Here is a 23,216-nt window from a genome sequence, read left to right on the forward strand (position 1 = left end):
ATGAGGCCATGCTGGTTAGCACTGGGGGCGATTTGTGGACCTCAATGGGACTACCTCCATCGGGTATCCCCCCACAGACCTCCCATTCCCCAGCACGCTCGCTTGCCCCGGTCGGGTGCTTGGACGAGGTCGCCGGCTCGTCTCAGGGCGAGTTCGACCTCTCGTTCAGAGCCCAGGAAGAAGAGTTATCGAGCGCAGCATCGGAGAATGGTCTTGTCCAGTCAGACGCAGAGGCTTCAACTAGGCTTCCTCCTTCGGGAATGGTCACCCAGTCCCAGGCCGACGCGGAAATGATGGACATGCTTTCCCGGGCGGCCGCGAGCGTCGGGCTAGAGGGAACCCTCCGCTCTCCCTTGAACCCTCGCGGCTCGACGATTGGTTCCTGGGCTCAGGGCACCGCCCACGGCCATGCCCCACCCCCGTTCCTTTCTTCCCGGAAGTGCATGAGGAGCTGACAAGATTGTGGGAGGTACCATTTACTGCCCAGTCCCGGTCTTTCAGCTCCCCCGCTTTCGCTACCCTCGATGGTGGAGCGGCCAGGGGTATTCGGTGATCCCCCAGGTGGATAAGGCGCTCGTGGTGCACTTGTCTCCAAAGTGCGCCGCCACCATGCGCGGGCACCCGAACCTCCCGTCCAGGGCCTGTAGGTTTACGTCGTCCCTGAAGGCTAAGGCCTACGGTGCCGCTGGACAAGCCGCCTCTGCTCTGTATGCCATGGCTCTCCTGCAAGTACACCAAGCCAAGGCACTAAAAGAACTGCATGAGGGTAGTTCTGACCCGGGATTGATGCAGGAACTGCACTCGGTGACCGACCTCGCTCTCCGGGCGACAAAGGTCACGGCGCAGTCTCTCAGGCAGGCGATGTCCACCCTGGTGGTCCAGGAGCGCCACCTTTGGCTCAAATTGGTTGAGATGCGAGAGGCTGACAAGGCACGGCTCCTTGACGCCCCCATCTCCCAGGTTGGCCTATTCAGCGACACTGTCGAGGACTTTGCCCAGCAGTTCTCGGTGGTGAAGCAGCAGACAGAGGTCATACAGCACATCCTGCCCCGGTGCGGCTCAAGATCCTGCACCCCGTCTGCTCATCGCCAAGGGCGTCCTCCTGCAACTACAACACCGGCTCTGCCGCAGCCCGCCCCCATGGCCTGGCCCCGGTGTGGAGCCCAGTGCAGGAAGCAGAAGCCACCTGTCTCACGGCCGGCCGCCAAGAACTCGAGGAAGACTTTGAAGCTTTGACCCAGGGGCAAGGAGACCCACTTCTCTGGAGCTGGTGAGCAGACCACTCCATCCCCCGGTGGAGGGCTGGGAGGAGAAACTTTCATTTTCATTTAATTTCGCCGCATGTCCAAGAGGCTGCGGTACCCAAAAATTCAACAAAAGAGCGGTTTTCTTGTTCCCTGGGTCACATGTCCCGTGCGCACGACCGTCATCACGACCACCGTCCACCGTCCCATCTTTGCAGGTGTGGCGCTCCAGCGGCGGTCCCCCCGTCCCTGTGTGCCCAGCTGTGGCACAAACACGCCCACATGGAATTGGGTCCGGTGGACTACGGGGACGAGACTCCTCCTCCCCCCTCCTCGGCCAATCTTATGGTGGGCGGCAGGAGCTAGGTATGTCTTCAATGTCCCTGGACTCAGCACGGCCACGGGGCTCGAATCCCCTCGATGTGGCACCTCGAGCTCCGCCCCGCCGCGAGGCCCCACCCGCCGGTACGTCCGACATGATCATTCCCTTGGTCCCCCACGCCCGGAGTCTGGGTGTGTGGCTCGCGCTTTCCAACCCGTCGCGATGGCTGACCTGGACCGTCCGACTCGGCTACGCGATTCAGTTCGCCAGGCGCCCGCCCAGGTTCAGCGGCATCCGCTTCACCTCGGTGAAGGGCGATAACACTGCTACCTTGCATACGGAGATCACTATCCTTATGCGCAAGGGCGCGATAGAGCCTGTCCCTCCAGCCGAGATAAAGAAAGGGTTCTACAGCCCTTACTTCATCGTACCGAAGAAAGGCGGTGGGTTGGGACCAATCCTGGACCTGCGAGTGCTGAACTGGGCTTTGCACAGACTCCCGTTCAAGATGCTGATGCAAAAACGCATTCTAGCGAGCATCCGGCATCAAGATTAGTTCGTGCCGGTAAACCTGAAGGACGCGTACTTCCATGTCTTGGTCTTACCTCGGCACAGACCCTTCCTGCGGTTTGCCTTTGAAGGCCAGGCGTAACAGTACAAGGTCCTCCCCTTCGGCCTGTCCTTGTCCCCTTGCGTCTTCACGAAGTTCACAGAGGCAGCCCTTGCCCCGCCGAGGGAAGTGGGCATCCGCATCCTCAACAATCTCGACGACTGGCTAATCCTAGCTCACTCTCGAGAGTTGCTGTGCGCACACAGGGACCTTGTGCTCCGGCACCTCGGCCGACTGGGGCTTTGGGTCAACTGGGTAAAGAGCAAGCTCTCCCTGGTTCAGAGCATCTCTTTTCTCGGTTTGGAGTTGGACTGTCTCGATGACAGCCTGCCTCACGAACGAGTGTGCACAGTCAGTGCTGAACTGTCTGAAGGCATTCAGATGGAGAACAGTGGTTCCACTGAAACTTTTTCAGAGGCTCCTGGGGCATATGGCATCCTCAGCAGCGGCGGCATATGAGACCGCTTCAGCACTGGCTTCAGACTCGAGTCCTGAGATGGGCATGGTGCCACGGGACACTTCACATGACCATCATGCCGATCTGTCACCACCTCTTCAGCCCTTGGACCGACCTTGCATTTCTATGGGCAGGGGTTCCCCTAGAGCAGGTTTCCAGGCATGTCATGGTTATAACAGACACCTCCAAGACGGGCTGGGGCGCTGTATGCAATGGGCAAACAGCCGCCGGCTCCTGGACTGGCCCGTGGCTGCGTTGGCACATCAACTGCCTAGAGTTGTTGGTAGTACTGCTCACCCTGCGGAAGTTTCAGCTGTGGATCCAGGGCAAGCATGTGTTGGTCCGGACGGACAACACAGTGATGGTAGCGTACATTAACCCTCAAGGTGGTCTATGCTCCCATTGCATGTCACAACTCACCTGCCGTCTCCTCCTCTGGAGTCAGCAGCACCTCAAGTTGCTACAAGCCACTCACATCCCGGGCGACCTCAACACCGCAGCGGACGCACTGTCACATCAGGTTACCCTCAGGGGAGTGTGGAGACTCCACCCTCAGGTGGTCCAGCTGATTTGGAGTCGATTCAGTCGAGCACAGGTAGACCTGTTTGCTTCCCGGGAATCCTCCCACTGCCTGCTTTGGTACGCCCTGACTGAGGCACCCCTTGGTATAGATGTGCTGGCACACAGCTGGCCCCCTGGACTACGCAAATACGTGTTTCCCCCAGTGAGCCTACTTGCACAGACCCTGTGCAAGGTCAGGGAGTACGAGGACCAGATCATCCTAGTAGCACCCTACTGGCCCACCCAGATGTGGTTCTCGGATCTCACGCTCCTTGCGACAGCCACACCCCCCCACCCCCCCGGCGTATTCCCCTGAGGAAGGACCTTCTTTCTCAGGGACGGGGCACCATCTGGCACTCGCGACCAGACCTCTGGAATCTCCACGTCTGGCCCTTGGATGGGACATGGAAGACCTAAGTGGCCTACCACCCGCGATGGTAGACACGATCACTCAGGTTAGGGCTCCCTCTACGAGGTGCCTGTATGCCTTGAAGTGGCATCTGTTCGCTAAGTGGTGTCCTTCCCGATGCGAAGACCCCAAGAGATGCGCAGTCGGATCAGTGCTTTCCTTCCTGCAGGAGAGGCTGGAGGGGCAGCTGTCCCCCTCCACCCTGAAGGTGTATGTAGCCACTATTTCGGCTCATCACGATGCAGTAGATAGTAAGTATTTGGGGAAGCACGACTTGATCATCAGGTTCCTGAGAGGCGCTAGGAGGTTGAATCCCTCCAGGCTGTGCCTCATCCCCTCATGGGACCTCTCTGTAGTCCTTCGGGGTCAATAGGAAGCTCTCTTTGAGCCCTTGGAGTTAGCTGAGCTTAAGGCACTCTCTTTGAAGACTGCCCTCCTGACTGCGCTCACTTCCATCAAAAGGGTAGGGGACCTGCAGGCGTTCTCTGTCAGCGAATCGTGCCTGGAGTTCGGTCCGGGCTACTCTCACGTGATCCAGAGACCCTGACCGGGCTATGTGCCCAAGGTTCCCACGACTCCTTTTAGGGATCAAGTGGTGAACCTGCAAGCCCTGCCCCAGGAGAATGCAGACCCAGCCTTGACGTTGCTGTGTCCGGTTCGAGCTTTATGCATGTATTTGGATCGCACGCAGAGCCTTAGAAGCTCCGAGCAGCTCTTTGTTTTATTTGGTGGACAGCGGAAAGGAAGTGCTGTCTCCAAATAGAGGACCACCCACTGGGTCATTGACGCCATCATGATGGCATATCAGGCTCAGGAGCTCACTCCACCAGGAGTGTGGCGGCCTCCTTGGCCCTGGCCAGTGGCACCTCTTTGGCAGACATCTGCAGAGTAGTGGGCTGGGCAACACCCAACACCTTTGCGAGGTTCTACAATCTCCGGGTTGAGCCGGTCTCGTCCCGTGTATTGGCAGGCATGAGCAGGTAAGTTCCGGGAAAGCTGGCCGGGTGTACCACTTGCGCATAGCGCCTTTCCCATCCCTTGAGGTGAAGACGTGCGCTCTTGACTCCCAGTCGTGTTCACAGTCTGGATGACTTTCCTCCTTAGCCCTCTGGCAGTAGATTTTGCGGAGAAACGTGCGCTAATGAGCCCCTGTACTGAGGTAGGTGCTCCACATGTGCTGGTTCCCCAAAGGCGACCCCATGTGATATCTTCCGCAAAATCGTTTCCCTGTCATCAAACTGCGTCTTCCTTGGGCAGAGGCCCCTCTGCCCTCGGTCGCCATGCTCTGTAGAAACTCCTCCCCCGCGGGTAGGACCTACCATGGGACCACTCCACATGACATACTTCTGACAAGACTCGGTACGACCATGTGACGTATTCCACTCAAAATACCCCCCCCTCCTTTGGGTGGGGTGTGGTCTCCGCGGTGTCTTCCCCTTGGGAGGGACACCCCCCGATGCAGACACTTATGGTTCCCAGTCAGTTAACAAATTCCACTCTTTTTGGGGAGAAAAGAGAGGGAAAAGAGGCCTCGGCTGGGCTAGCCTGTCCCTATAGCTGGGCAGTCGACTTGTTCCTGATGGACCGTTCGACGCTTATAAGAGTGTTGGGGGAGGTTACGTGACAGCCTGGTGCGCTGGCTATGAGGAACACAGCAGTCTGCCCGTCACACACCGCCAGTTCATGCAACACAGTTCAGCTAGTTGTAGCATTTTGTATAGGGACCCCTAGTGTCACTACATCAACACAACATCAAGTGAGTGACAGATAGGGAATGTCCTGATTACTTTTGTAACCTCCGTTCCCTGATGGAAGGAACGAGACGTTGTGTCCCTCTTGCCACAACGCTGAACTACCCGCTGAAATGGCCAGGACCTGGTCTCGGCTCCTCAGCACAAAACCTAAATTAGTAGTTGCATACCAGCTCCTTTTATACCTGTATGTCCGGGGGAGTGGCATGCAAATTCCACTCGCCAATTCTCATTGGCCTTTTTTCCAAAAAAGCAGAGGTGTTTGGGGCTCCCAAGAGTGACCCTTAGTGTCACTATATCGCCACAACATCTCATTCCCTCCATCAGGGAACGGAGGTTACGAAAGTAACTGGGATGTTTGTGCTCCTAAGATCATCTATGATTCATGTTTTATAAAGGCACTATCTGTACTACTGATCTTTTGTAGTGTCTAGTAGTGTGTCTGTTTGGATCTGCCATGTAACATTATGAGTAAAGGTTTTGATGACACATACTTATAAATGTATTTCCATTATGTAGCTAGGAGTTTCAGTCAAGAAACTTGGTTAGAATTAAAATAGCAGACTCATACAATTAGCCAGTTTAGCTATAAAGCTTATGATCAGCATACACTACAAATGGACAATTTTCAACTGTCAACATTTAACAAGACATAACACATTTATAACTGAGAGAAAATTATACGAACCTTAAATCACAGTATTCCTCTGATGGAGGAGTTGGAGTGTGCAGCCTTGGAGCTTATCTGTATGTGCTTGATTCCATGCTCATGAGAGCACTGTGACTCTGGTTCCGCCCTGATAGTAAAACAAAGCGTGATTGGTTGAAGATAGAACGTGCTACGATTGGTCAGAGTAATGTGGCCATTATCTGATTGGCTTGAGTAGATGATGGGTGGAGTCCACCTATTTGTGGATTGCCTGCAGCTCTTGTGCAAGAAATGTTTTAGAAGTCACAAATGCACAGCAAGCGATCCACAAATGAATGCTGGACAGAGTTGTGTTTGTGAGTTAAAATATATATTTGTAAATAATTTTTTTATTTGCAAATCTAATTTTATTTATTTGTGAAATCACTTTATTTTTTTAAACTTCTAAAATATATATATATTATTTGTGAATTAATTTCGTTTTTGCAAAACTCCTTACATTTATTGTGGATATCATTATTTGTGAGCCATTTTTTTATTTGTGAATCTCTTTCCATTTGTATGTTAATTATAAACAATTCTAACCCCATAATAAAACAACTATCGGCACAGATGAATCGGTAAAACCAATTTATCGGTCTACCTCTACTAAGGAGCTATTTCTACCTGATCTAACCCTTAAAAATTAGTTTTGTTGGTGTAACCTAATGTTTTCAGGTTTATTCATACAAGTTAATACTTGAATCAAACCAGTTAATTTAGATGTTTTCACATATTTTTTAGGTTAACATTTTTCTCAGTGTAGGAAGAATTTGATTTATAGGACATCAATAATATTGACAGTCAATAAGATGCACATCTCTGCTTCAGTGTTCAAACTTAACAATGCGACTTTTTTAATCACACTAAAAAACATCTCAAAGTATTTTAAATTCTCCAATAATAATAACAGATTGAACTGAAGTTCAATTCCTCTTTTCAGAGGTACTCCTCTAAGATGGACATCAATGAAAAAATCAAAGATAAAATGCCAATCTTCTACTTTTTTCTCAATGTCCTCTTCGTTTACTCTAGATGAGAGTCTAAGAGTCAAAATCGAGAATGCAAAGCAAGCCCTGAACGAGTCTTTTGATACAGGTAATGTATGCATTATTTACACCTGCGCTCTCATCTGATCTCATAGACAGCTTTCACAATCATAACCACACTTTTCAGTCTTTCAGAGAGGAGCAACGGCACATTTGAGGACCAAGGTGAGAGAGAAAGGTCACTTGTGTCACTTTACGGAGTGTGTAAGCTACTAGACTTCTCTAGATCACTTGTTTATGTCTTCATAATGAAATGAATGAATTGACTGTGGCTCTCTCAGAGGATTTTCAGGATCAAGAATTGTTCTACCGCTTCAGTGACTGTCATGAGATGGTGTTGAAGTATTTAGGTGAAAATACTGCTGGGCTTACTTCAATGAGAGTATGAGTATACTTGGAGAGGAGAACTGATGTAATATGGAGATGGTGGTAAGGTAAGCAAGAACTTAACATAATGCTTTACTTAAAATGAACCTCTACTAACAGCTGTTGGGCCATTTTGCAGGAGCAAATTTGCATTGTAAACCCTCTAGTATTAAGTCAACAAAATTACAATCAAAATTAATATGAACATGAATCAAACATGAACATTGATTTCTTCATTCTTTCTTGCAATCAGATTATCCAGCTAAGAGAGCTAGCTATTTTCAAAAAATATTGTCACATTTTTATGTGCATTTTGATGTTGCTTTTTTTTTTTAAAAAAAAGGGCTGATTTTAGAATTGGAGTTTGGGTTTGGTGCATTACTTTTGTTTGCATGAATGCATAACTACAAAAGTAACATTTATTATCTATACTCATGAATTTCTGTGCATTAATATTTGTACCTAAGTGCTTTTGAGAAATGAGATAAGGCTGTTTAGATACATGGTAAACACACTGTGACGAGGAGGAGGGCATGGCCGGGCGTGAGGGGGCCTGCCTGGCGCTGAGTAGCCCAATCAGCAGGAGAGAGATGAGAGGAGGAGCCGGGGATGCCAGAGAGAGAGAGCGAGAGAGACACACAGAACTGTGTGTGTCGTTGGCGTCTGTTATTATGTTCCAGTTCAGTTTGATGTTATGTTATAATTAAAGTCTTGTTGAGGGTTGATCCGGTTCCCGCCTCCTCCTTTCCCGAACCCCGTTACACTGGTGCCGAATCCCGGGAATGGAGGAAGACGCACCATCAGAGAGCCCTCGCTGCTGATGGAGGATCGTGACGCTGAGGAGGTATGATACTGGAGCGGTTCGCCCGAAGGCGGAGGAGCCCACTGCCATCCGCCAGGAGATGAAGGAGCCGCTGCCGTCCACCAGGGGACAGGGGAGCTCGCCGCCATCCGCCGGGAGGTAGAGCAGCCGCTGGCATCTGCCGGGAGGTGGGGGAGCTCACTGCCGTCTGCCAGGAGGCGAGATCCAGTGCCATCGCCCGGCGACTGCTTCCCAGCTGGCCGAGGACCGAATGGCAGAGTGGTTGGGAACTAGAATTTTTTATCTTTTCTCTCTCTCTCTCTCTCTCTCTCTCTCTCTCTGTCTCTCCCGCCCTCTTTTCCTCTCCCCTCCCTTCGTCCTACCCAGGTACCAGGAAGCGGGGAAAACCAGCCGGCAAGGACATGGCCAAAGGGGCAACTCCTCCCCTCCGGTGGGGGGGGAGTAAGTCGGTCCGGAGCTTTACCTGGCCTGAATCGGGCGTTGGGGGTATGTGACGAGGAGGAGGGCATGGCCGGGCCATGAGGGTGCACGCCTGGTGTTGATTAGCCCAATCAGTGGGAGAGAGATAAGAGGAGGAGCCGGGGATGCCAGAGAGAGAGAGAGAGAGAGAGAGAGAGCGAGAGAGATAGAGACACACAGAGCTGTGTATTTGTGTCGTCAACATCTGTTATTATGTTCCAGTTCATTTTGATGTTATAATTAAAGTCTTGTTGAGTGTTGATCCGATTCCCGCCTCCTCCTTTCCTGAACCCCGTTGCACACACAAAGGAAATGTTTGAAGAAACAATGGAAGGATGTTTGGGAAAGAGCCAAGAGAGGTCTACTGGTCCATTCAAAAATGAGGGCCATTTCTCTTTTCTGCATTAAGAAATAATGTTGATAAGAAACTTTTAGTGTGTGTGATATTATAATCCAATGTGTTTGTTTCTGTCACACAACTCGCTTTGGGGTGAATACACAAAAAAAAAAAAAAAAGTTCCAACATTTTAGCGTGCATTATTTAAGCATAAAACACATCCAATTTACAAACTTAAAACCTGCACTATGTTTGCAGATACAGTCCTGCATCAGTCTGCATTTAAAGTAATTGTCATTTATTCCAGTGCCAACACACCTCTGTTTTATGTAAAGGCTCATTACAGAATGTGGGAGATTCACAAAAGTAAGCACTATTGCCATCTATGGAAAGCAGGAGGTAATTTCAAATGTATTTAAAGGTTTGCAGGTTTCCTAAACTAAAATAAAAAATGAATACACAGTATATCACATATTAAATAAATCACTGTAAAATCTAATTAGCTGACAGTGAGTTACTGCCTTAAATTGTTTTTACTAATTTGCCTCAAGTAAAGTGCATTGAGAGTTGCATGTTGATGTAATGGTAATATAGTCAAAAAACTATTAAGACATAATAAGACAAACAAAAAAAACAAAAACAAATCTGAAGTCAACAGATTAGTTTAATTTGATTTAGCTGTTAGTATTTGCAATGAAGGATAGGAACTGTAAGGAATTTAATCATTCTGGTTCCAATTCTGATTCCCCTTAACGAATCCGGTTCCTTAACGGTTCCATTCGCCATTCTTTTGGTATTATTAGGAAGAAATATTTGTAATCATTGTATTTTGGGCCTACAGCCCTCAGCAGTCTGTTACCAAATGATGATCATTTCATATTTTAATATAACAGAATCTTGCAGAAGGTGTGTTTACACAGACTTTTAAATTAAGATATTTCATTCATCCATTTTTTTTTAATTTATTTATTTTTTTTTTACATAATATCAATAATTACAAGAAAACACATTATGTGTAATTAACTATGCATTGTTATTAGAGTAATTGAGCTGTTCAGCCGTGACATCAATTTGTAGGCAAAGCTAGAGGGCTAATTTGTCTTGGATTCCATCTGGATTTTCCTTTGGGTTTTAGGATAGGGATTTTTAAATTATGTGTAAAATTAGATCTGTGGTGAAAATTACTTGAAGAGACTTTCATGTTTTGTTCTAGAATGTAAATTACGCACAGGCATACCTCAACTGTGGATTTTGAAGTCGTTGTGTCTTTTAAAAATGTATGTTGCTAACCCGTCGCTAAAAAGGGACTACAACAGACGTACCTTTCATAAAGCACATAGCTAAAATGTTCATGGTAGTTGTAGTTTCAGAATTTGCATTGTGATAGCAATATGCCTTATCAAAAAACACAGTAGCTTCAAAGTTAACGTTTGAGATATGACTGTGTGTAATTTATGTTCTAAAACATGTTGCAAATACATCTGTTAGACGTCTAAGGTCATCTGATCAGATATTATTGATGGCTCATAAGTCTAGACTGAAGTCGAAGGGTGACCGTGCTTTTGCCATTTCCGGCCCTAAACTGTGGAATAGTTTACCAATATCCATTAGAGAAATTTAGACAAAATCAGAATTTAAATCAAAGTTAAAAACGTTTCTTTTTGCACAGGCTTACGATTGTCCTTAGAGTCCAAAGGTGTAAACTTATATATGTGCTGTGATGTACCTCTTTATCTTGCATTGCGGTTTGTACAACATATTTGTATTGATGTATTTTGGTGATGTATTTTTGTGATATTTCTTTTATTATAGTTGTACAGCACAGTGGTCAACTACTGTTGTTTTTATTTGCTCTATAAATAAATTGATTGACTGATTGATAATCGAAAATGCTGATTGTCTTCTGGGTTTTTAGACTACAAACTGAATAGCTCTATTGCTGTGATTTAATTCTCACCAGTTGGACAAGGTAAAATTATTGACATGTAATTCGTTCAGGAGGCAGAGTTGTATATTTCATTCTGTATATTTTTAAAAATGGGCTCATATGAGTCAGTTGTTCGGGAATCTGGCTACACTGGTTGCGCTGTATGTTTTGCGTACAGCAAAACATTTAATTACAGCGTTCCGTCCGCATAGGCAAAAAATGCTTGATTGAGAACATTAACCGAACCAAAAGTCATGAAAATCACTTGGTTGCAGTACTTTTTGAAAATTATTTTGAAAATGGGACCGGTTCTGAATGAGAACCGGTTGTCGGTTACCAAGTTATCAACAGGCACGATTAATTTTTTATTTACCCCTTTGTGTCTCATTCCAGAAGTTATCACAAGTTAACTGAGTGTCTGGAGTTTGCATCTAAGAAATGCTGTAGTGGAGCAGTTATTCGTGAGAATTCACCAGCAGTACTTCCGCTTTGGTAAGGATGAGGAGGATTTACCCGACGCCCCGGCAGGAGTCGTGCTCGCAGCCACTCCACTGTCTATCCTCCTCATACCCTTCATAGTGAATATTGTGGTGTGGAAGAATAGTTTAAGGGACTGACCACTTTTACATTAACCTCCAACATCTCCTGGCTGTGTGTGCAGCTTAAATAAGGCCAGCTCTGAGAGTATACAATTCAGTTGCTTCACAATTATGTAAGTATTGTATTATATGCACACACACTAATGACTTAGAGAGAGTAAAAGAAAGACATTTTTTACAAAATCATAGAACAGGTATGATTTATGGTCATAAGGATCTGAGGATATCCTCTGAGGATACATACTGTGCGATGGTAGAAATTTGCTGTACTGTTTGAACAGCGGTTGATCTGTTTTAAATGTGGCCCAGCCAATCAGAATTTAGAGCCAGAATTATCTGATTTATAAGATTAGTTTTACAGTTTTGAGTCTTCAAGAGTTACCGTATGTGAAGCTTTTATTTTATAGATGCCAGATTTATCATTTATTTGTTATGAATATTCCTTCTTATATTTGCGTCCATCATGGTCCAAATAAAAAGATAAATTAATCATGTGAAATTATGTACTTTCATTTGTAAATTATAGACACAAATAGGCATTATCACATGGTTATTTAATATATAAACCATTTTTAATGTAAAACTTTTTTCAATATATATACCAGCAAAAATAATCATAATATAGGTTATATCATTACCACAATATAATATTACTCATATCCATCTTGGGGAGTAACAGAATACATGTAACAGGATTACGTATTTAAAATACAAAATATAAGTAACTGTATTCCAGTCCAATACAGTTACAATTTAAATAATTGGTAATTAGAATACAGTTACATTCAAAAAGTATTTTGATTACTGAAGAGATTACTTTCCATTTTATTGTCATTTGTTTCATTTAATATTTAGTCCTTTCAGATGGAAAACATTTATACATATAAATGATGCGATCCAATGTGCATTTAAACAGCGGTGAAACACTTTCTTATGATGTGTTACATTCATACGAGCAGACAGAGGAGTAAGTTTGGAGCAGAAGAAATAGAAATAAATCTTGTGTAAATTGTCAGCTTTACACTAAGCTAAAGTGCTATTTCTAGCCATTTTAACATGCAAATGTTACCAGGCACGATCATATTTTTTTATCAAGAAAATTCACGTTGGATCATAATTTCTTATTTCTAGTAAGATCTTTGTTATTAGGGCAAAAAGCATATTCTTGATAATAATTTTTGTATTGTTTTCCTGTAAAAATATCTAAAAATCCTTAAACAAGATCAAATTGATTTATCTTGTTTTAGAAACAACACTACATAAGATATTTAGGTTTTTCAGAGAATATATTTTTAACATGTGTATTTTGTCTTACTGTACTGGCAGAGTTTTTATAGTCAAAACAAGTGAAAAAATCTACCAGTGCTGAAGAAGTAATCCAAAGTATTTCGATTACATTACTGACCTTGAGTAATCTAACGGATTACAAATGACATTGTATTGCATGTATTCTGTAATCTGTAGTGGAATACATTTCAAAAGTAACCCTCCCAACCCTGCTCATATCATAATATAAGACTTTGGTTATACCAACCACTCAATTGTGACTCGGAACCCCTAATAAATCTGAAATACAACTTTTTTTATTTTTTATTTATGAAGTGTGATATGTTATTTTTATATAATTTAGTTTATTTCATGCCAGTGTGTTCTGAATGAAAATAAATATTCTGTTTGATAGTTTTTCTTTGAGATTTGTTAACACTTTTTAGGCCCCAAATTCATAAACACACTTTGACATGAATGAAATCAAATTAAAATCATTACAAAATTAAAAAAAACTCTAAGACATTGGACTGACATTACAAACCAGGCCAAAATGCTACCCATCATTAAACAGAGAATACAAAGTGGCAGAATACCTGAGAACTTTGAAGATCTTTTAATGAAAAGCTGATTTCTCTGAAAAGTGTAAATTGTGACTTTGTGCAGCTTGCAAAAAATTGCTTTCTGACCAGACAGAGCAACATTGGCTCAACCAATAGCGTGAGTTTGGGAATTTGGGGAGAGACTTTTTGTTACAAACAGAGTAAAACACACTATTGACACCTGGCTGAGCTTTGGACATACACATCAGTTTGGCCATAGCCCTTCAACTGTAAATACCTTCACAGAGTTTTTCATTTAGCTAAATAACAATCCTATTACTGTTATCATTACTGTACAGAAAATCTACCAATCACAGACACCAACACAAGGCCAAAGGGGCTTCGACATGACTCGTGTCAGAATTCGCAGACACATTGAACTCGATGGAGTGAAACTTCAGCTTTAGCTTTAGCTTTTCCGCCATACGTTACACGGCACCCAAAGTTCAAACAATTTAACTTTGATCCCGTTGCCGCTGACCTTTAGAAGTGGCAGCCAATGATTACCGGGTAATTTGCTAAATCAATCTTTGCAATGACAGGTACAATTTAACACCGTGATTTTCACACACATTTTTACTTCATTAATTATGTCTTTTTAAACTTTATGAGTAGATATTGAATGTTTCATAACTTCTTTTACTTCATAAATACTTATCTTATTGTTTCCCAGCATTGTATAGACCTCAGTTCTTTAACTAATTTAAAGGAATAGTTCACCCCAAAATGAAAATTCTCTCATCATTTACTCACCCTTATGCCATCCCAGATGTGTGTGACTTTCTTTCATCTACTGAACTCAAAAAATGTTTGAAGAATTTCTCAGCTCTTTTGGTCCATACATTGTACTTTTCCATTAAGAGGCAATATTTGCCCCCGGGTTTAGATTTTCAGGGGCATTTTATACCTTTAACAGGCAATTTTTTTTTTAACCAATTAAAAAAAAATATGATGCCATCTGTTCATGTCAATAACTTAAATTTAATTAATCAATTAACAGAAATTCTCAATTTGAATAACAGGATTGAGAATTTATTATCTCTTACCAATTAATTCATTAAGAGCTTTAATTAAAAAAATATATTTGAAAACCCTTATATAGGGTTTTAATTGCTATAACTTTTATTATATTTTAGTTTTTCACCATTAAAATAGCCATGGAAGTTGGCAGGATGTTAAATCACTAACAAACAAACCATAAAAACATGAATTCAGTCAACATCAACTTATAACATCAATAAGTATGCCTCAATAGAGGAATGTCGGGGGCATTTTGTCACCTTTAATTTATGACTTTACGCCCGACACTGGCGTTGAGTGGTGTGTTGACGCCCAGATGCGAGTTATGTGGAATTAGGTGAGGTAAAACCAATGCATTCTTCTCCAAAATTTGTTCAACAATTAATTATTTATTTTATTTATTTATTAATAATGACTAAATAATTGCCAGGTCCCACACTGAGTGTTTAGTTTATTGCTCAGTCATGCATCATTCAAGTTTTGATTTCTGTCTCCGGCACAATCTGAGACACAAAAAGCGTATTATGAGAATCACTGTTCCCCCTACTGTCAGTACGACAGCCAACAAAAATGCCACTACATCAACAGAGTGGTATGAGTACCACGGCATCCTATAAGACTCTGTACGTAAATGTGCTGCACCTTTGTGCCGCATTACAAACTCTATCCAATAGAGGGCGCTGTCTCTAGGATGTGTAGGCTTGTCGCGGTGTAGCCTAGATAGCCGCTGCATGTTCTCTTTGTGCGATGGCTTATCTAAGACTTCCTGCATTGCCGTCAAAAAGCTCTGGCTGTCCAGTCTAGTAGCATCAAGAACTTTAGCTGCTCCCCGTACCTCGAGACGTAATAAATTCTCGGACTGGTCAAATAGTAGCGGAAGCCCAACAACTGGAACGCCATGATATATAGATTCATAAACTCCATTGGTCCCACCGTGAGCTACAAATGCCCGTGTTTTAGGATGACCTAGCAGGTCATTCTGAGGCAACCAGTCGACCAGAAGTGTATTGTTACCAAGATTATGAGGTCGCTCACCCAGGTGCCTCCAGATCACTCTTTGGGGGAGCTGAGCAAAACCAGCAGCGATCTCAGATGTGATCTCATTGGGTAGACCTTTCACAAGTGTACCTAGTGACATCACAATTACCCCATGTTTTCCCGACCCTTCCACAAACTTCTCCAGCTCTGGTGGTAAAGGTTTGGATGGTTTGCACTGGAAGCCTCCGATGTAGACGACATTGGGCATGGTCGGACGTGGGAACTCAAAGATGAAGTCCGATCTCATGAGCCAGATATCTGTACCCTGTAGCAAGTTGTAGAAATTAGTTTCAGGTCCAAAGTAACGTGCTACTAATCTGTCATAAACTGGGGTTACGATTAATTGGTCTATGCACATGTTCAACACATAATGGAATATGTTCTTGACCCTGTCAGCAAATGACATGTGGTTCGGCAAAGTGCTTCCCGGTGCAGGGACGTAGGAAACTGGAGAGGGTGCAACAACAAAATGTCCTTCTCCACTCATGATCCATCTCACATTGAACACTGTGGGTAAACCAAGTTTATGGGCCACTAGAACACCCACAGGTAGACCCGGATCAATAAGGGCCACGTCGTAATGTGCATCATAGAGCTGTTTCATTTGTACCGGGTTTTCGAAAATCTCCACCACTAACTGACTTGCCTGGTGATGTATTTTGGAGAGCATCGTCAGCATCTGCCAATAAAACTGCATGGTTGCAAGCAGGGAACCTCCCTGTCTCTGTATCTCAAGCATTTTACTCAGGAATGTGACCATGAAATCTTGGTCCTCAATGTTAATGGGCTCTGGTAGGGGGACCGTGATGGCCTTGTAGTATGGTGAATCCTCCTTGATGTACCAACTGCTGGCGGTCCGCACCACAGTGACCTCATGACCTGCAGAATGCAGATCCTCGATCAGCAGTTTCATGTTAACCCAATGGCTGCCGTCCACTGGAAAGACGAGGACTTTGCCGGCCAGAGCAAAGGAAGTGTCAGTTGTAAGGAAGATGGAGAGCACAAGAAGGCAACACAAACCACTTAGAACATCCATTGTTTCCTAGTGCACAGAAACACATATAAAGCCAAGTTAATGGATAATTCACCCACTTGGGTCAAAGTTTACTCGCCCTTGTGTTGTTACAAACCTGTATGACATTTTTTATTCTGTGGAAAACAAAATATGTCAGGCAGAATGGAAAAAAGATTAAATTAAAGTGAATGGTGACTGAGACTTAAAAGAATATTCCGGGTTCATGACAAGTTAAGCTCAATCGACAGCATTTGTGGCATAACATTGATTACCACAAAAATATATTTTGACTTGCCCCTCCTTTTCTTAAAAAAAAAAAAGAAGCAAAAATCGAGGTTACAGTGAGGCAATTAAAATGGAAGTGAATGGGGTCAATTGGTAATCAATGGTAATCAACATTATGCCATCTGAAAATGCATTTATTTTGCTTTGTTTATGGCTCTTTTCAACACTGGAACTGCGTTTCAAAAACACTCTCCATAAACACATACTTTGGAAAATGACGTTATGAAACTGAAAACTGAGTTTTCAAACGATTACACGATCGAAAGAGAGTAAAACAGGTTTGGAACAACAATATAAATATAAATCAGATATTTTTACATTTTTTATGAAAAGACACATTTTCATCATTTGGGGTAACCCTTAGAAACCTTCTTGATATTCTTGACACAAAAATGTATGATACTTGTAAAAAATATATTTTTTACTTTGTCAAATGTGTTTGAAAACATTTAGGAAATTAATGATGAAGTTGTGTACACTCTCGTGTATTCAAGATGCAAGGAAATTCTTTAACACCTTTTACTTGATGGTTACACCAGACATTTTTTAAGTCATTAAATCTTTTATTTTTTGTAGAAAATGCTAAATATATATATATATATATATATATATATATATATATATTTTTTTTTTTTTTTTTTTTTTTTTTTTTTCAAAACTTCATGAAACCAAATTGGACAGAAAGATTATATTTCTAAGCTCGACCAGTGTGTTTACTGTTTAAACTAGATTTTTTAAAAGATATCTTATTTTTAATCACCTCAAACAACCTTATTTGTCAATGACCCATACATCAGTCATTTGTAATGCATAAATAAATAAGAATGAGTAACCAGATTTGTTCACAGACGTTTCCTTTCTTAAAATACAATGTTGGATAGGAGGCTTTCTAAAATGTCATGCCTGTATTTGATCAATTTGAAATTCTGTTTAATTGGTTGGTCTGTATGGAAATATAAGTTGAATCTTTTTGTATGAGCCAAGTCATACGATATCTTCTCTTGAGTTTTCAAGAGACTATGTTGCATTGTTCATTGAATTATATATATTATTTCCCTCTTTAAAAAATAAACATAAAAACCACCTGTGTGATTAATTTTGTTCCTGCACAATCCAAAAACTTCTAAATGCCTGAAAAACAATTTACATAACGAGTGCATTATGGACAAACAGTGTTTCTGAAACTCTGCATGGGAAATATAAGTTATTTAACTCAGATGTGGCCTGCTAACCAGTGTTGGAGAAACCCTGCTCAAATAGTCAAGACTCTAAGTGGGAAATGAGTGAAACTAGTCATTCTAAATGTTCAAACTATGTCTGGGCATTTATAAAACTGCAGAAACAGTCGAATCAAACAGGAAAGCAAACATTACTTTACTAATGGGAAAGGCATAACAATGCCTCTTCAGTTAAAAGAAAACAGTAGGAAAAAAAATAGAAAAAGAAACAGAGAAGACAAACAGGATGTGGTAATCTGACAAGAAAAACCTTTTTACCTTGTTCTGTAGCACCTTGTTTTACCTTGTTCCTCTCTTTGTTGAGAGCCGAGTTTGTTCAGTACAGTTCGTAGTTCAGATCGCACATAACTATTACATAACTCAGATGAGATAATCCCAGAGAAATACTCTCTCTCTCTCTCTCTCTCTCTCTCTCTCTCTCTCTCTCTCTCTCTCTCTCTCTCTCTCTCTCTCTCTCTCTCCCCTCTCTTACTCAACAGTAACAGATGTATGGAAAGATTGTGCTACTCCTCTTTCACAAAACCCTCCCCCATTCCTTCTTCCAATTCTGAAAACAAGGACAAACACACATTTTTTGACAATTTTTTACTGCCATTTTAAACAAAACCAACAAAAATGTGCATGTGTATTTGAGATAGAGGGAGAGATAAGTAAACAGATAAAGAGAGAGTGAGAGAGAGATCAAAGCGAATTAAATCATTCTTTTCATAATTGTTTTATTCCATATTTTTAATTAATCTCTAAACTGCATTTTCTCTTTTTGTCCTTTCTGGCAATTCAAGGCTGATGGTAACAAGGTTCAGTGTCAAATACCTCCAGTAAAACTAGTTTAAATGTTATTCAACTCTGAAGAGATAAGAAGAAATTAGTTATAGGGTACAACGGGGCTAAAGGCTTTGCAGGGTAAAAGACTCCTTTTGATTTTATTTTCTCTCAAAACACTAAATAGCATCAAAAACCACAGCACTTTCCTAAACACCTGTTTGCATATATATATATATATATATAAAACTGATAACTGTCCAATAAGTGAAAGGGTGGTATTTGGGGTAAAAAGCCCCCCTGTTGCAGGGGCTAAAGGCCCCTATTATAGGCCACGGTTTTTCTTAAGTGATGGGAATAGATTTGTTATGAAAAATGTTCAAAGTGGGCTCACATTGGCTGATCCAATCACAATGAAGATTAATTTGTTTATAGAATACTTGAGATGTAATGAAATGTCAAATGTGACTGAAATTAACAAGAAATTATGCACCCTTTTCTGAAGTGGTTATTTTGTTAAAAAAGAAAAAGAAAAAAAAAAGCATATTGCTGTCTTAAAAGTATTTGCATAAGTAACTATTGCCCTGGTACCTACACTATATCAATATAGCCCCCCAGGGGGCCTTTTATTCCAAGTGAGCCGATCTTTTTTTAAAATTTTTAAAAATATTTTTTTTTTTTTTCATGAATTTTATTCAAAACAACCTTCTGTTGTTATTTCATTTCACACAAATCATGTTGCTCCATCAATATTCAATATAAATAAATGCATTTCTTGAATCTTGATACACTTTGGGACCAGAAAAAAAGCTAATTTTCCTTAAGGTGTGCCTTTAGCCCATGAATATACCTGGTGAGCATACTGCAGCAAGTGTTGGTAACCCTGCTGTAAAAAAAAACAAAACAAAAAACAATAGCTAAAACCAACCTAAGCTACTGTAAAAAAAAAAAAAAAAATGTCTGTATTTTTAATGGTTAAAAGATGTAAAAATTATACAATAAAAAAACAAAACATTAATTGGTTAACGGGTAGTTACTGTAACATATACGGTTAAAAATGATAATATAGCTATTTAACAAGACAGTATGTAATTTTATGGTAAAATATTGTTAAAATGAATGTTTTTAATGTCAAAAGTATGATTTCACCATATAATTAATGGTAAAAATATCATGTTTACATACAGAATACATATACTTTTTACGGTAAACTATAGTTGAATTTATGATAAAAAATAAGAAGTCCCTGTGTGACCTGTCATATGTTATTATATTTTATGGGAATAGTTATGTTCTTCTTACTTTTGATATCAGTTATGTGCATTGGGGTGTTCATCCTGTAAAGCCTGAAACATGGTCATAGTGATTTTATTTTTTACAGTAAATTTCTGGCAACCACACTGTGATACAGTGACGCACTTACAATGGAAGTGAATGGGGCCAATTTTTGGAGAGTTTGAAGGCGGAAATGTGAAGCTTATAATTTTATTAAAGCACTTACATTAATTCTTCAGTTAAAACTTGTGTATTACTAAAGCAGTAAACTTGTTTAAACTGTCATTTGTTTTGCAGGATTACAAGGTTTAAAGCATTACATTTTCATAGCAACAAAGTTGTCAAATTGGATATTACACAGAAAAGGTAAGTAAGCTACTTTATCAGACTAATATCATGTTAACATGCATATTGTACGTCTTGTGGCAATACTTTGAAACAGTATTTCAGTGTTTACGGATTAGCCCCATTCAATATACCGTAACCCATATTTGTTCTTTTTTTTAAACTAAAGGAGGGAAGAGGCAAATACATGTTTGTGGTAATCCACAAATGCTGTCGAATGAGCATAACTTGTACTGAAACAGGAGTATTCCTTCTTAAAAACAAAATAATACAAAATAAATAAATCACCCTTGGTATCCCATCGCGGGCCATCAGATGTGACGTTATCAATGCGGCAAACGCACTGGGCATGGCATACAGATCAAGCGGTAGGTAAACTTTTCGGGGTCATCATTTAGGAAGTGAGAAACATGATTAAAATAAAACATGGAAATTGCGGCGCAGTATGAGGAGCAATCCAAATTCACTGAGCAGATGTATGGAGCGCAACTGTGGAAAAACCAGGTAGGCCTAAACTTTTGGTGAATTGATACATTTCCGACGCATCTTGTATTTAAGGTGTGACCATGGTATATGCTTCCCATATCATTTTCCTATGTCTGTATGATACCAGTTGCTTTTGGGATGTCTTAAATCACACATTTTGTTTTATGTTATTTAAAACAACATTGTATCATATTCAGCTCGAGCACAGGAAGCGTGCAGCTGCTTTGAAGCCTAGTAACATATCCACAAGGTGGAAGCATTTATGCATAAACGTGGTGCCTGAGTTTGAAGAAAAATTAACAATGTTGATGTTTAAATCAGTGTTTAAAGTTATTTATTTATTTATTTATGTTTATTAACATCGGGGAGAATGGGGTTGGTTAGTACAGGCTTAATTTCTGAGTCAGAAAAGGTAGATGCTATCACAATCATATTTACAAAAAAACAAAAAAATTACATCAGAAATGTTTTAAGTGGTGTTTGTTTGGTTTAAAATAAACCTGTTTCTGTTTGTTGCTTACAGCCTATTTAAACTATAGATCTTTTTTTTTTTTTTTTTATCACTGTACCAACTAACCCCAATTAACCAAATCTATCTAGGAAATATGACATTGGATGTGTTTGTTTTATATATATATATATATATATATAGATTACTGAGTTATGTATATATTTTTTTATTCTGTTTATGCTATTTATTTTATTTTTGCTTAAGAACTTTATTTTTGTCTAGTTGGGTTACTGTATCTGAATGCTTATTCCATCAAAAACATTTAAAAAAGAATAAAAATTGTGCCAACCAACCAAATCTTCCCTAAATCAATTCAATGAAATAAAAACATTTATTATTATTATGGCATTACTATATAAATTTAATGAGTATTTAATTTCTCTTAACATAATGACCATGAATTGTAGCTGACCAAGACTATGTTATGGTGTAGCCTACATAATGCAACGGTTGGTTTCAGTTACATAAACAACAAATGCACAAATTGGACCACAATATATGTCTTCCTAATGTTTGTCTGTCATATATGTAAATAAAGTGTATGTGTGTGTGTGTGTGTGTGTGTGCAGAAGAGACATGAGAGAGTCAGCTGATTTATTTCAAACAGTAACATGCCATTTAGATCTCTAGCACTGATTGTGAATAATGTGTGTGCATCTAGAAACAGCTCGCAACACAAACTAAGACTGACATGTCTTTCTCTATGGTGGGTGGAAAACACAAATCACATGCATAGAGACAGAAACACACAGATCTGTGGGCAGGTACCATTCTGCCATAAAAAAAAAAAGTACGGTGTGTGTGTGTGTGTTATATGCTGTAGGATGCAATAACCTAAATCTAAACCATCTTGATTTCCCACATCTTCTGACAAGATTTACAGCCTCCACAGATAAGTTTGTCACTCCTACTTAGACAAAGACAACCACATTATTATTTGACTGAATAGATGCATAATAGCATCCTCAAACATTATAATGAATCTTTTATATTCTATTTCCTAATGTATTTATTATTAATGCTGTAACAGCACTGAAACACCCTGAATTTTTGTTTGCTTAGTCAAGGTGCCCTTGTAGGGCAATTAATCTTGTTTTTTCACTAGGGGCATATGTATATTTATTTAAATGAATAAGGCCATAAAACAAACTAAAAGCAACACAATTAAATATACAGCGCTCACAGTGGTTCACAGTATCAGTGCAGTGACTCCCGATATGACTCCCGATTCACAGTATTGAGTCTTCATGCGTGAGCCACTTAGCTCTCGCCTTAACCTTTAAGTCCAAAGTATCCACAATATTCTCAGCAAGTCCACTGTATTTCGCAAGGTGGGTAGAATTTCCGGTTGGATAGCGGAAGTGCGATTGGTTGGACTTTTGTGTGTAGGCGGTCTCTGCTTGCTTGCGTGTAATGCGGTTAGATTCTTGCTGTTGTAAGATGTCTTTAAAATTTCCCAGACAATGTGTGCAATAAATGGTTATAATCAAGCAAAACTGAAGTTTCATATAAAACAGCAATGTTATGATCAGAAACCACTGGCATCCTGTCCCAGATGCTGCTTCTTCCATTGGCTGCATACAGAAGGATTGACTTAGTTTCATCTTAGTTGATCTGTTTGAAAAAGCTTGGAATCATTTGTTTGTGTGCTCTTTTCACTTTATTGGCAAGAAGTCAACAGCGGGGATTACTTATATTATCCACCGTTACGGTCCGGATGCGATAGACATCCAGAAACAGAGCGCAATGAATTACACCTAAACTATAGCAT

The 23,216-nt window shown here is 41.2% G+C and overlaps 1 protein-coding gene and 1 long non-coding RNA gene across 5 annotated transcripts in view; one reads left to right on the forward strand and one right to left on the reverse strand.

Moving 5' to 3' along the window:
* LOC127434451 (uncharacterized) overlaps positions 1–10,785 on the forward strand; it is a 25,572-nt gene extending 14,787 nt beyond the window's left edge. For all 4 annotated transcript variants that reach the window (XR_007896047.1, XR_007896045.1, XR_007896046.1 and 1 more), the window contains 3 exons: positions 7,078–7,140; positions 7,219–7,256; positions 7,373–10,785. This is a non-coding gene — a long non-coding RNA (uncharacterized LOC127434451). The remainder of the gene's footprint in view (positions 1–7,077; positions 7,141–7,218; positions 7,257–7,372) is intronic.
* Positions 10,786–12,182: 1,397 nt separating this feature from the next.
* Positions 12,183–18,453, reverse strand: LOC127434431 (UDP-glucuronosyltransferase 2A2-like). The gene is made up of 2 exons (XM_051687187.1): positions 18,325–18,453; positions 12,183–16,570 (listed from the first exon to the last, which is right to left on the reverse strand). The coding sequence occupies exon 2, from the start codon at positions 16,562–16,564 to the stop codon at positions 14,960–14,962; it is 1,605 nt and encodes a 534-aa protein (XP_051543147.1). The 5' UTR covers positions 16,565–16,570; positions 18,325–18,453; the 3' UTR covers positions 12,183–14,959.
* Between the last annotated feature and the right edge of the window lie 4,763 nt (positions 18,454–23,216).

The sequence above is a fragment of the Myxocyprinus asiaticus genome, chromosome 44 (genome assembly GCF_019703515.2).
Source record: "Myxocyprinus asiaticus isolate MX2 ecotype Aquarium Trade chromosome 44, UBuf_Myxa_2, whole genome shotgun sequence".
Taxonomy (NCBI): Eukaryota; Metazoa; Chordata; class Actinopteri; order Cypriniformes; family Catostomidae; genus Myxocyprinus; species Myxocyprinus asiaticus.

Bases quoted from the DNA above. Each gene is read 5' to 3' on its own strand.
- LOC127434431 (XM_051687187.1), bottom strand. From the start codon at position 16,564: ATGGATGTTCTAAGTGGTTTGTGTTGCCTTCTTGTGCTCTCCATCTTC.